Source organism: Pseudonaja textilis, chromosome 6 (genome assembly GCF_049901715.1).
Source record: "Pseudonaja textilis isolate UNSWEBS1 chromosome 6, rPseTex1.2, whole genome shotgun sequence".
Taxonomy (NCBI): domain Eukaryota; kingdom Metazoa; phylum Chordata; class Lepidosauria; order Squamata; family Elapidae; genus Pseudonaja; species Pseudonaja textilis.
In genome coordinates, this window is record NC_141995.1 from 4,037,892 (window position 1) to 4,051,115 (window position 13,224).

General features: G+C 49.2%; 1 protein-coding gene across 1 annotated transcript in view; it reads right to left on the reverse strand.

The window, feature by feature from the left end:
- Window positions 1–1,189: 1,189 nt before the first annotated feature.
- CPXM1 (carboxypeptidase X, M14 family member 1) overlaps window positions 1,190–13,224 on the reverse strand; it is a 31,371-nt gene continuing 19,336 nt past the window's right edge. The window contains exons 8-14 of the mRNA XM_087935691.1: window positions 11,298–11,421; window positions 10,641–10,837; window positions 9,462–9,641; window positions 8,403–8,700; window positions 7,290–7,429; window positions 4,718–4,820; window positions 1,190–3,792 (exon numbers count right to left, since the gene is read on the reverse strand). Coding sequence (XP_087791817.1) covers window positions 3,530–3,792; window positions 4,718–4,820; window positions 7,290–7,429; window positions 8,403–8,700; window positions 9,462–9,641; window positions 10,641–10,837; window positions 11,298–11,421 — 1,305 coding nt within the window. The 3' untranslated portion in view covers window positions 1,190–3,529. The remainder of the gene's footprint in view (window positions 3,793–4,717; window positions 4,821–7,289; window positions 7,430–8,402; window positions 8,701–9,461; window positions 9,642–10,640; window positions 10,838–11,297; window positions 11,422–13,224) is intronic.

Consider the following 13,224-nt stretch of genomic DNA (forward strand, 5'->3'; position numbering starts at 1 on the left):
GCTGAGTTTTTGCTGTCGAAGGAAGAAAGGAGGTTTGACTTCTTCATATCTCTACTGCGAGGAGATATATTACTGGACTGATATTTGTAAGTTTACTGACCTCTCTTTTTCGACACTGGACTTTGCAACTGAATAATCCCCGGACGGACTGAACTAGTGAATGATATATGGACTGTTTTGACTATGCTAAAACTCTTACTGGAATAAACTATTTAAGTAACACAGTGTATCTGTTTTACTGAGTGTAAGCTACAAAAACGTTTATCTCACATATTTTGCCTGCCTGCCTGACTGCCCTGCAGATCCTGCTAGGGTGTATCCCTAACAATCACCCCTTCTAATAATTGTTCAGGTAGATCTTCCCAGCAAGGCCTTAACCAGCATGGAGGTGTGACTACACTACTTGGCAATTTGGCGTGTTGCAGAGGTGGTGTATTCAGCAGGTTTTGACCAGTTCTGGGGAACCACTAGCGGAAATTTTGAGTAGTTGGGAGAACCGGTCAATCCCACCTCTTTTGACTGACCCCGCCAACCCCATCTCTTTTCTGCCTCTGATTGAGTCCCAGATGAATGGCTGGGTCTTCATTGGTTGCCCTGCACAGGAGAACAGAGCTGGAAAGCAGGTTAGTATTGTGATTAGCCAGCAGCAGTGAGGAGGAGGCTCCCGAGAAGCCTGTGCTAAGTGTGAGTGAGCGCAGGATGATTTGTCGAAGAGAACAGCTGGAGCAGCACAAGCGACTCGGGAGTAAGAATGCAACGTAATGGCCCCTCCCTTCAGGGAATATAAGCCCGATTTCAAAGGGTTTTTACTTTTGCAGAAAGCAGATTTTTTTTTGAAGAACTCAGCATTGTGTGTAGAGACTCCGGCTTATCTGAAGAACTCCGTCAAGGTTTTTTTTGGTTGGACTAATAGGCCGCAAGCCACCTTTTTATCTACGAAGAAGTTGATTTGTAGATTAAAGCTGTGAAGGTTTGAGTGACAGAGTTTGAGATTTTCCTTCTGGTAACCGGGTTGGGTCAAAGAACAGGTAGTGGGGTGAGGAGGGAAGGGGGATTTTACAGCATTCTTCCCCTGCCACGCCCACCAACCCACGCCCACAGAACCAGTCGTAAAAAAAAATTTGAATCCCGCCACTGGGGTGTGGCTTTTGTCTTCTGCAGAAGGCGAGAAAAGGAGAAGCACAGAACCTGGGAAAGATTAAATATCCAAAGGATTTATTTGGTAAAAACTCTTTGAATGCCCCTTGACTCGCAAGGAAGCGGCAATTTTCATGGAAGCCATTCTCATCATACGCCAGGATTCTCCTTCCCCGACCCAAATGTTTCTTGGCAAACACCCCCGTGACTTCCGGATCCGGAGAAACAGGCAGCCGGTCCCGCCAGGACCAGCCTGGCGGATGCAAAGCTGTGACCTATTTTGGGGTCATTCCCATTCGCGGGGCTTAAGAAAACGGTGTAGAATGCAGAGTTGTGGGGGGTGAAGTGGGGTAGGGGACTAAGTTGTAGAAGGTGTACAGGTAGTCCTGAACTTACAACCGTTTGTTTAGTGACCAAAATGGCCCTGGAAAAAAATGGGACCAAGGACCGTTTTTCACACTTACGACCGTTGCGGTGTCCCCATGGCCACGTGATCAAAATTCGGAGGCTTGGCAACTCATAGTTACGACGGCTGCGGTGTCCTGGGTGTGTGTGTGTGTCATGTGATCCCCTTTTGCGACCTTCGGACAAGCAAAGTCAGCGGGGAAGCCAGATTCACTTAATGACCATGTTGCTAACTTAAGAACTGCAGCGATGTGTTTAACCACTGCAGCAAGAAAGGCCACAAAACTCACTTAATAAACGTCTCGCTTAACAGCAGAAATTTTGGGGCTCAGTTGTGGTCGTAAGCCAAGGACTGCCTGTACTCTTTTAGCTGTGATATTCCTGCATCTTCAGTTTTTTGTGTCTGGAATTCAACTGTGGGAGAGATGAAGTAATAAGAGAAGAAAGCTTGTCGGAATGGCAAGGAAGGAAGGAAGGAAAGAGAAAAAGAAACAGAGGAAGGAAAGGTAGAGGAAAATGATAAAGGAAGGAATGGCAGAGGAGAGAAGAAGAAAGAGATGAAGGAAAGATGGAAAGGAAGGAAAAATGGAATGAAGGAAGGAGGAAAAAAAGAATGAAGGAAGGAAGTGGAAAAGGAAAAGGAAGGAAATGGAGGAATTAAGAAATGTAAACGAAAGAGGGGAAAAGGAGAGGAAGGAAGGAAGGAGATCGGGGTGAGAGAAGGAAGGGAGGAGGAAGGAAAATTAGAGGAAAGAAGGGGTAAAAGAAAAGGAAACAGAGGGAAAGAAAATGATAAGGAAGGAAAGGCTAAGAGAAGGAGAAAGTGAAAGGAAAGATAGAAAGGAAGGAAAAAATGGAATGAAAGAGAAGTAAAAAAGAAAATGGAGGAATTAAGAAACGTAAACGGAAAAAGGAGAGGAAGGAAGAAAGGAGATGGGGATGCGATGAAGCAAGGAAGGGAGGAGGAAGGAAGGAAGGAAGGAAAGGTAGAGGGAGGAGGAAGGGGTTAAAGAGAAAAGGAAACGGAGAGAGAGGAAGGAAAATGACAAGGAAAGGCTAAGAAAAGGAGAAAGTGAAAGGAAAGATGGAAAGGAAGGGTAAAAATGGAAGGAAGGAAGGAGAAAAAAAGGAAGGAAGGAAATGGAGAAATTAAACGGAAACAAAAGAGGGGAAAAGGAGAGGAAAGAAGGAGGGAGGGAGATGGGGATGAGAGAAGGAAAGGAAGGATGGAGGAGGAGGAGGGAGGGAGGGTAGAGGAAGGAAGGAAGGGGTAAAAGAGAAAAGGAAACAAAGAAGAGAGGAAAGAAACTGATAAGAAAAGAGTAAGAGAAGGAGAAAGTGAAAGATGGAAAGGAAGGATAAAATGGAATGCAGGAAGGAGAAAAAGAAAAGGAAGGAAGGAAATGGAGGAATTAAGAAATGGAAACAAATGGAAATGGAGAGAAGGAAGGAAGGAAGGAAGGAAGGAAGGAAGGAAGGAAGGAAGGAAGGAAGGAAGGAAGGAAGGAGAGAAATGGGGATGAGAGAATGAAAGGAAGAAAGGAAGGGAGGGAGGGTAGAGGAAGGAAGGAAGGGGTAAAAGAAAAGGAAACAAAGAAGAGAGGAAAGAAAATGATAAGAAAAGAGTAAGAGAAGGAGAAAGTGAAAGGAAAGATGAAAAGGAAGGATAAAAATGGAATGAAGGAAGAAGAAGAAAAGGAAGGAAGGAAATGGAGGAATTAAACAGAAACGAAAGACGGGAAAAGGAGCGGACGGAAGGAAGGAAAGAGAAACGTTCAGGTATTTGCAAAGCTATCACCATATTTCTCCATAAAATGCCAGGCTAGAATATCTCGGTTCTTTTGAAAGTCCAGGAGGCACATTCACCGTTTGGGGGGCCGAGGGCCGGCATTCTCGCAAGCCTCCCCAAACCGAAAGGACCCGGGTGGAAGAAGGGCCCGAGAGCCGCATCCTCCTCGGGGCGCTGCCTTGTGGCCTTTCCTTGCCCTCACTGGGCCTGTCGCTGGGCCTGCAGTTGGCGCAGACGCAGCTGGCGGAGACGCAGCGCCAGGTCCTTGGGCACCTTCCCGCCTTTGGCCAGGATCTCTCGCAGACGCTGCTTGGGGGTCTTGGTCAGGCGGAAGTCGCAGAGGGTGGGGTTGTTCTCGTAAGAGACGTGGCAGGTCCGGGTGACGGGGTGGTAGCCCTCGGCCTTGGCGGTCACTTCGTACTCGCCGGGGTTGAGCAGGCGCCAGTAGTCTCCATCGAAAGCTGCCGGGGGGGGGGAATGGAAGAAGGGTGCTTAGTGGTGTCTGAGCTTGGCTGCTTTCTGGCAGACGTTTCATTACCCAGCTAGGGAACAGTATCAGTGCTTGAAGGGTTGGGGGGTTTGTGGAGAGGAGCAGGAGGAGGAGGAACAAAGGAGGATGGGGAAAACAGTAACAGGAGGAGGACGACTGAGGTCCTTGGTGCTCTCTGAGCTTGGTTGTTTTCTTGCAGACATTTAGTGGCCCAACTAGGTAACATCATCAGTGCTAGAAGGTAGTGGGGTTTGCAGAGAGGAGGAGGAGGAGGAAGAGGAGGAGGAGGAGGAGGAGAAGGAGGACGACGACTGTGGGGTCCTTGGTGCTCTCTGAGCTTGGTTGCTTTCTTGCTGGGATTTCATTACCGAACTAAGGAATATTATCAGTGCTAGAAGGCAGTGGGGTTTTCAAAGAGGAGGAGGAGGAGGAGGAGGAGGAGGAGGAGGAGGAGGAGGAGGAGGAGGAGGAGGAGGAGGACTGTGTGGTCCCTGGTGCAGTTTTCTTCCAAAAGTTTCATTACCCAACGAGGTAACATCATCAGTAATGTTGAACAGCATTGCTGACATTACCTAGATAGGTCATGAAATGTCTGCAAGGAAGCCACCCAGCTCAGAGACCACCATGGACACCACAGTCATCCTTCCTCCTCGTCCTCCTCCTTCTCCTCCTCCTCCTCCTCCTCTTCCTCCTCCTCCTCCTCTCTGCAAACGCCCCCTCCCTTCTAACCCTAATGCTGTTACCTAGTTGGGTCATGGAACATCTGCAAGGAAACCACCCTCCGTTTAACCCGGAGCTACCAATATTCTCCCTTATTGGTAAACGGAAGAGGAGTTTTAACGGGGAGACCCATTGCACCGGCTGCCCACATGGGCCAGGCCCAGACTTTTTGGTACCTGTCCTGATGTCGTGGTTGATGCCGTCAACAGAAATGATGGCATCAGCGATGCCTTGCTCCGTGTCTTTGTCCCGGACGATCCCCTTAATCCCTCGGTGGATCTGAAAGGAGGCAGACGATTAGCTGGCACTTTGGGGTTAAGGCCCCAGACTGGAAGAGCACACAGCAGTGAGTTCTAGTCCTGTCTTAGGGCCCAAAAGCAACCCCCCCCCCAAAAAAAATCCTCACTGTGGACAATGGGCTGGTTTAACGACTGTGGTGTTCCCTTAACCACCTTGGTGATTCACTTAACGACTGTCGGACAAAAGAAAGGTTGTAAAATTGGCACAGTCACGTGATGACCTGCCTAACGATGGAAAACGACTTAGGACCGCCATGGCTTATGGCTCAATTACGATCGTAACTTGAGGACTTCCTCTATGCCAAATCCCATCTTGCTGTTCTCGAGTTTTCTACCCTGTGTGTGAAATACAGGGAGTCCTCGACTTACAGAGGTTCATTCAGTGACCGAAGGGACAACTGAAAAAACGAGGACTGTTTTTCACAGTTAATGACCATTGCAGCATCCCTCGTGGTCACGTGATCAAAATTCAGATGCTTAGTGACTCATATTTACGATGGTTGCTGTGTCCCGGGATTCCTTTTGGCGACCTTTTAACAAGCAAAATGTCAACTCATAAAATACACTGCTCAAAAAAATAAAGGAAACGCTTAAACAACGCAATGTAACTCCAAGTCAATCACACTTCTGTGAAATCAAACTGTCCACTTAGGTCGCAACACTGATTGACAATCCCTGTCACATGCTGTTGTGCAAATGGAATAGACAACAGGTGGAAAGCAGAGGCAGGTAGCAAGACATATGCCCAATAAAGGAGTGGTTCTGCTGGTGGTGACCACAGACCACTTCTCAGTTCCTATGCTTTCTGGCTGATGGTTTGGTCACTTTTGAATGCTGGCGGTGCTTTCACTCTAGTGGTAGCATGAGATGGAGTCTATAACCCTCACAAGTGGCTCAGGTAATGCAGCTCATCCAGGACGGCACATCAATGCAAGCTGTGGCAAGAAGGTTTGCTGTGTCTGTCAGCGTAGTGTCCAGAGCATGGAGGCGCTACCAGGAGACAGGCCAGTACATCAGGAGACATGGAGGAGGCCATAGGAGGGCAACAACCCAGCATCAGGACCGCTACCTCCACCTTTGTGCAAGGAGGGACAGGAGGAGCACTGCCAGAGCCCTGCAAAATGACCTCCAGTGGGCCACAAATGTGCATGTGGCTGCTCAAACGGTCAGAAACACACTCCATGAGGGCGGTATGAGGGCCCGACATCCACAGGTCGGGGTTGTGCTTATAGCCCAACACCGTGCAGGACGTTTGGCATTTGCCAGAGAACACCAAGATTGGCAAATTCGCCATAGGTGCCCTATGTTCTTCACAGATGAAAGCAGGTTCACACTGAGCACGTGTGAAAGACGTGACAGGGTCTGGAGACGCCGTGGAGAATGTTCTGCTGCCTGCAACATCCTCCAGCATGACCGGTTTGGCAGTGGGTCAGTAATGGTATGGGGTGGCATTTCTTTAGGGGGCCGCACAGCCCTCCAAGTGCTCGCCAGAGGTAGCCTGACTGCGATTAGGTACCGAGATCCTCAGACCCCTTGTGAGACCATATGCTGGTGCAGTCGGCCCTGGGTTCCTCCTAATGCACGACAATGCTAGACCTCATGTGGCTGGAGTGTGTCAACAGTTCCTGCAAGATGAAGGCATTGATGCTATGGACTGGCCCACCCGTTCCCCAGACCTGAATCCAATTGAGCACATCTGGGACATCATGTCTCGCTCCATCCACCAACGCCACATTGCACCACAGACTGTCCAGGAGTTGGGGGATGCTTTAGTCCAGGTGTGGGAGGAGATCCCTCAGGAGACCATCTGCCACCTCATCAGGAGCATGCCCAGGCATTGTAGGGAGGTCATACAGGCACGTGGAGGCCACACACGCTACTGAGCCTCATTTTGACTTGTTTTAAGGACATCAAAGTTGGATCAGCCTATAGTCTTTTTTTCCACTTTAATTTTGAGTGTAACTCCAAATCCAGACCTCCGTGGGTTGCTAAATTTGATTTCCACTGATAATTTTTGTGTGATTTTTGTTGCCAGCACATTCAACTTTGTAATGAACAAAGTATTTTATAAGAATATTTCATTCATTCAGATCCAGGATGTCTTATTTTTGTGTTCCCTTTATTTTTTTGAGCAGTGTATTTCTCTGGTCTTTTTAGAGTTGCCAACAGAGGGGGGAGCAGTGCGGCAGCTTGCAAACCGAAACTGCATTCCATAAATGTTTTCAAAGATAGCAACTAGGTGACTGAAGTTTGTCGTGCCAATATCCAACTGGAGAGCCTGATTGATGATTCTTGGCTATGGATGTGTCCCATTGGAGAATATGAATTACGATACACCCAGGGGGTGGAGGAAAACCAGGGTCAAGGGTGACAATGAATTATGGATTAGGACCCCGGGTTGAAACGCAAGGGAGAGGGAGGGCGAGCAGTACAGGTGACCCCTCCCTACCTGTTCCATGTACAGCAACAGGGATTCCTTATTGTTCTCCCACTCCTGGGGAAGCTCCGACGCGTGCGGGAATTTGTCGCAGGAGAGCTCGATGGTCACCTCAAAGCAGTTGGTATGCAGGTAGCTGAAGTCATTCATACCTGCAAGAGAAGAAGACCTGAGCAGGCATCTCTTTGACCCCAGGGGCTGTTGTGATTAGCCAGCAGCAGGTGCAAACGGCTGAGGAGAGCGAGGACTCAGATGAGGGGCCAGGACCATTAGGGGGTGGACTGCTGCCTTCGGAGATTGTGGGGGCTGGCAGCAGCAATGAGGAGGTTCCCGAGGAGCCTGTGCCAAGTGCACATGCGCGCAGGAAAGAGCAGCTGCAGCAGCACGGGCAACTCGGGAGTAAGGCTACAAGGTGATGGCCCCTCCTTCAAGAAGATAAAAGCCAGCTGTGAATCGGACATTCTTTGCAGGAAGCAAAGACGTTTTTGAAACTCAGCCTCGTGGACATTACAGTATCTTCAGTTGGTATCTGAAGACTCTGGTGTTGTGAAATATTTTTCATCTGTTATTCTTGGTAGCCTCGCACAGTTTTGGCAAGGTTTGTGTTTATCAAAGTTAATTAGTTTGCGGCAGCCTTTTAACCGGGGATTCGTAAGAATCATTAAAAAGGTTTCTGTTCCCTTTGGTTCGGGTTTGTTTTATTGGAAAAGGGTTTGGGTCAGAACAGGTGTAGAGTTCCCCAACCTTTCTGGGTGGGTGGGTGGGTGGGTGGGTGAAGCAGAGGTCGGCTTCAAAAAATTTAGCAATGGGTTCTCTACCTGGTTGCTGGATGGGCGTGGCCTAGTCAGCCTCCTGCACCATGGCAGTGTGTGTGTGTCTGTGTGTTTGCCCTCCTGGGCTCCGGAGGCTTTCCTCGAGCCTCCAAGAGGGCGAAAACGGCCTCTGGAGCCCGGGGAGAAATGGGCCCATTTCCAGCCTTCCGGAACTTTCCAGGAGACCCAATTTTCATCTTCCCCGAGCCTCCGTGCGCAATGCCTCTTGAAAAACCCAAGGGACAACCCTCTGTTTAGTGCTAGTCTGTTTAGTGTACTGCTAGTCCTCATGGAGGACGTCCCGTTCACCTACTTCCCGGCACGGTGTGCCAGTTGGCTCCGTTGATGATGTTTCCTTCCTGCATGAAGTCGTCGTAGTGGCACCGCCGCCGTTCGCTATCTACCATCACCAGGTTGGAGGTGGCGTAGACGGTGGCCAGCCATCGGAAGACGGCGTCATCCGCGGTGGGGGTCAGCTCCTGGGCTTTCCAGTAGGTGCGGGTCATGTCGAAGGGGTAGGACACCACCAACTCCCCTCCGTGAAGGTTGGCGCTCAGCACGAAGGGGTAGCGCTGCATCCAGCTGATAACCGCCCGGGTTTCTGGGGCAACCTTGGCAGAAAAAAAATAACAGTCCAGGATAAGCCAGAGCAGAGATGACCTCCCTTTAGGCCAGGGGACCTGGGGCAACTTTACAGACTTGTGGACTTCAACTCCCAGAATGCCTCAGCCTGCGTTGAAGGCCACAAGGCTGGCTGGCCGGCTGAGGAATTCTGGGAGTTGAAGGCCACAAGGCTGACTGGCTCAATGGCCGGCTGAGGAATTCTGGGAGTTGAAGGCCAAAGGCTGACTGGCTCAATGGCCGGCTGAGGAATTCTGGGAGTTGAAGGCTACAAGGCTGACTGGCTCAATGGCCGGCTGAGGAATTCTGGGAATTGAAGGCCGCAAGGCTAATTGGCTCAATGGCCGGCTGAGGAATTCTGGGAGTTGAAGGCCGCAAGGCTGACTGGCTCAATGGCTGGCTGAGGAATTCTGGGAGTTGAAGGCCAAAGGTTGACTGGCTCAATGGCTGGCTGAGGAATTCTGGGAATTGAAGGCCAAAGGCTGACTGGCTCAATGAGGAATTCTGGGAATTGAAGGCCAAAGGCTGACTGGCTCAATGAGGAATTCTGGGAGTTGAAGGCCAAAGGTTGACTGGCTCAATGGCTGGCTGAGGAATTCTGGGAGTTGAAGGCCACAAGGCTGACTGGCTCAATGGCCGGCTGAGGAATTCTGGGAGTTGAAGGCCGCAAGGCTGACTGGCTCAATGGCTGGCTGAGGAATTCTGGGAGTTGAAGGCCAAAGGTTGACTGGCTGAGGAATGCTGGACTCACCGTGGCGTTCGGGAAGGTGTATGCCTCCGGGATGGGGATGTAGTGGTTGGGGAACTTGTGGGGCACCAGCTCGGCGTCCTCAGCGTCCCAAAGCTCCGTGTTGAGGTCGGCAAAGTTGTGGTTGAGATCAAAGCCTTCGTACGTCCATCGGCCCATCGCCCAGCCAGCCAGCTCTGAGCCCTGCAGAGTCACCAAAGAAAGGAAGGGTTGGAGACTACACCCGGTGCCCTCCGGGTGGACCGGCCTGGGGGAGATCGGTAATCCACTCCCCAGTTATATCTCCACAGCCCTCAGAGCAGGAAGGCAGGACATGCGGTGGGTCTCAGCAACGAAGGAAGTCCATTTGGAGGGACCTGGGAAACAGGGCCTTCTCAGTGGTGGCTCCCTCCCTATGGAATTTCCTTCCCTGGATTGGCTCCCCCTTTGCTGCTTTTCCCCAAAAGCTTTTAAATACTGACTGATTCAGTGGGTTTGGGGACCCCCATTGGGATCAAGGAAGGAAGGAAGGAAGAAAAGAAGGAAGGAAGGTGGAGGGAAGGAAGGAAAGAGAGAGAGAAGAAAGAGAAAAGGAAAGAGAAAAAGGAAGGAGGCAGGAAGGAAGGAGAGAGAAAGACAGAGAAGAAGAAAGAAATGGAAGGAAGGGGGAAGGAAGGGAAGAAAGAGATGAAAGAAAAAGAAAAGAGAAAAAGGAAGGAAGGAAAGATAGAAAGAGGAAGGGAGGGAGGTGAAAGAAAGAAGGGAGGAAGGAGGGAGGGGAGAGAGGGAGGAAGGAAGGCAAAGAAAAGGGAAGATGAGAAGAAAGGAAGGAACGAAACAGGGAGAGAGGGAGGAAGGAAGGAAGCAAAAGAAAGAGAAAGAAAAAAAAGAAAAGAAAAAGAAAGAAATGGAAGGAAGGTGGAAGGAAGAAAGAGAGAGATGAAGAAAGAAAGAGAAAAGAGAAAAAGGAAGGAAGGAAAGATAGAAAGAGGAAGGGAGGGAGGCGTAAGAAGGGAGGGAGGAAGGAGGTCGGGAGAGAGGGAGGAAGGAAGGCAAAGGAAAGGGAAGATGAGAAGAAAGGAAGGAACGAAACAGGGAGAGAGGGAGGAAGGAAGGAAGCAAATGGGGTGGCTCCCCAAGGACGGACGGACAGACAGACAGACCGGAACGCCCACACCCACACCGTGCCACTGCGCCACGCACCAGCTTGTAGGCCGTCTCATAACCGTCGGGGTTCATGGAGGGCATCAGGTGGATCCGGGTCTCGGTGACCAGCCTCCGGACGCGAGGGTTGCCCTGCTTGTATTCCTGGCAGAGATACTCCATCAGGTTGAGCACCAGCTCCCGGCCCAGCGCCTCGTTGCCGTGCATGCCAGCCACGTAGCGGAACTCTGGTTCTCCTGCAATGGCGCCGGGACGATGACATCTTGGGGGGGTGTTTGTGAGCTGGGCGTTTCTTGAGGGATCTTCTAAGGACCCCCATTTGTGGCTCCCCAGCCCCCTTGGGACATGCAAGGGCCGTGTTTCTCAACCTCGCCAAGTGAGACATGGATGGACTTCGACGCCCAGAATTCTTTGCTGGCTGGGGGATTCTGGGAGTTGAAGCCTACGTGCCCAGATTGAGAAACACTGGAGAAAGCGGCAAGAGAGACTGGAAGGCTGGCTGGGGGATTCTGGGAGTTGAAGTCCACTCAATTGGTCCCAGTCGAGAAACTGGCTAAACTAGATAGACCCTTGGACCCAATTGGCCGAGAGGCTCCTCGACAACGGAAACAAACCACGATCCCCGTCTTCCGCAGCCAAGTTCCAATTAAACTCTCTTCCTGCAAAATGGATAGAGCATCCCGAGATGTCACTCACCTAATTCGTGCTGCCCGGGGTTGTCTGATATCTCCATGACGTACATTTTCAAGCCCAGGTAACTTTTCCCGATGCTGTATATCCTCGTGATATCCGGACAAGACTCGCTGACATTTTTCATCAGCTGCCGGGAGAGAATTCAGTTTCTCTGAATGAAAATCTCTGAAATGGCGACCGGATAGGATTTCCTCCCTCCCTTTCAGGCAGTGGTGGGATTCAATTTTTTTTTTTTACTACCGGTTGTATGGGTGTGACTAGGTGGACGTGGCCAGGTGGTCATGTGACTGGGTGGGCATGGCTCTGTGGGGTTTTTTTCACAGCAACCCCCCTCCCTCCGCACCCCAGTTTTTTGCCTACTGGGCCTCAGGGAAGCCTCCCTGGGTGCTGAAAAAAAGAAGCATTTTGAAGGTAAGTACAACAGCGAGGCAGAAAAATCAGCTGTGCCGCGCGATTTAGATTAGCCAGAAAGCAAGAAATCCCAACGATTTCCTACTTTCTAGCTAATCTAAATCGCGTGGCACAGCTGATCGTGACCGAACCGGCAGTATTTTTTTTTTAATTACCGGTTCGCTTGAACGGGGTGTCAGGATTCCAGCAATCACCTAATGAAATCATGATTCTCGAGCCAAACTTCAAAAAACTTCAAAGGATTTATTAGAGGTTGACATACTGCCCTGTATGTCTCCTCTAATGAATGCTTTGAAGTTTTTTGAAGTTTGGCTCGAGGATCATGATTTAATTAAGGTGATTGCTGGAATCCTAACAGCAAGCCAACTCTGGCATACGTAATTTACAGTCACTTGTGACCCTGTTTCCTCCCTCCCTCCTGGGTGTGTCATAAACCAGATTTTCCAATTGAGCACGTTCACGGCCTGGGTGTCATCAATCACATTCTCCAATTACGGGCTGGGTGTCATCAATCATGTTCTCCAATTAAATATATTCGCGGACAAAAGCTCTGGTAGTTAAGTTACAATCTTTTAAAGATAAGTGTTGGGATGTACTTTCGCTTCCAAACTGCTACACGGATCTTCCAGATTTCCTTCAATTCCACTACTGCTTTCAGGGTAGGAAAGGTGAGTTAAAGGAAGACCCAGTCAAGTTTTATTTTTTCGCTAGGAATCTAAAATCTGGATGTTCAAAAAAAAGTTTTAGGGGCTTAATTCACTTCCCCATCGTATCTTGTGAGATGTTTTACAAATGAATCACCGAAAAATCAAGATATTTTAAAAGGAATTTTTAAGGCAAAACTGCTTAAAAACAAAAAACAAACTACAGGTAGTCCTCGACTTACAACCAGAAGGGAGGCCAACATTTTTGTCACCGAGCGAAACTGTGGTTGAGGGGTTTTTTGTCCCCTTTTATGACCTCTCTTGCCACCGTTGTTAAGTGGATCCCTGCGATTTATTAAGAAAGTCACACGGTTGTGGTGAGACGGTGGTTAGGTGAGTTTCCCGTTTGACGACCTCTCTCGCCACAGTTTGTAAGTGAATCACTGCAAATGTTAAGTGAATCTGGCTGACCCCATTGTCTTAGTGGACAACCAGTTAAACATGAGACAGCGGTGTGCAGCCGCCGCCAAAAAAGCCAGTGCAACCCTGGATGGCGGGTTGGACTAGATGATCTATAAGGTCCCTTCCAACTCTGTTATTCAGAAATTGTGGGAGGTCCATCACTGGAGGCTTTTGAGAAGAGATTGGACTGCCCATCTGTCAGAAATGGTGTAGGGTCTCCTGCTTGGGGAGAGGGTTGGACTAGATGACCTACAAGGTCCCTTCCATTTTTTTATTATTATTATTATTTTATTTTATATTATATTATTATTATTATTATTTTATATTATATTATTATTATTTTATATTATATTATTATTATTATTTTATATTATTATTATTTTATATTATTGTTGTTGTTGTTAAATCATGCT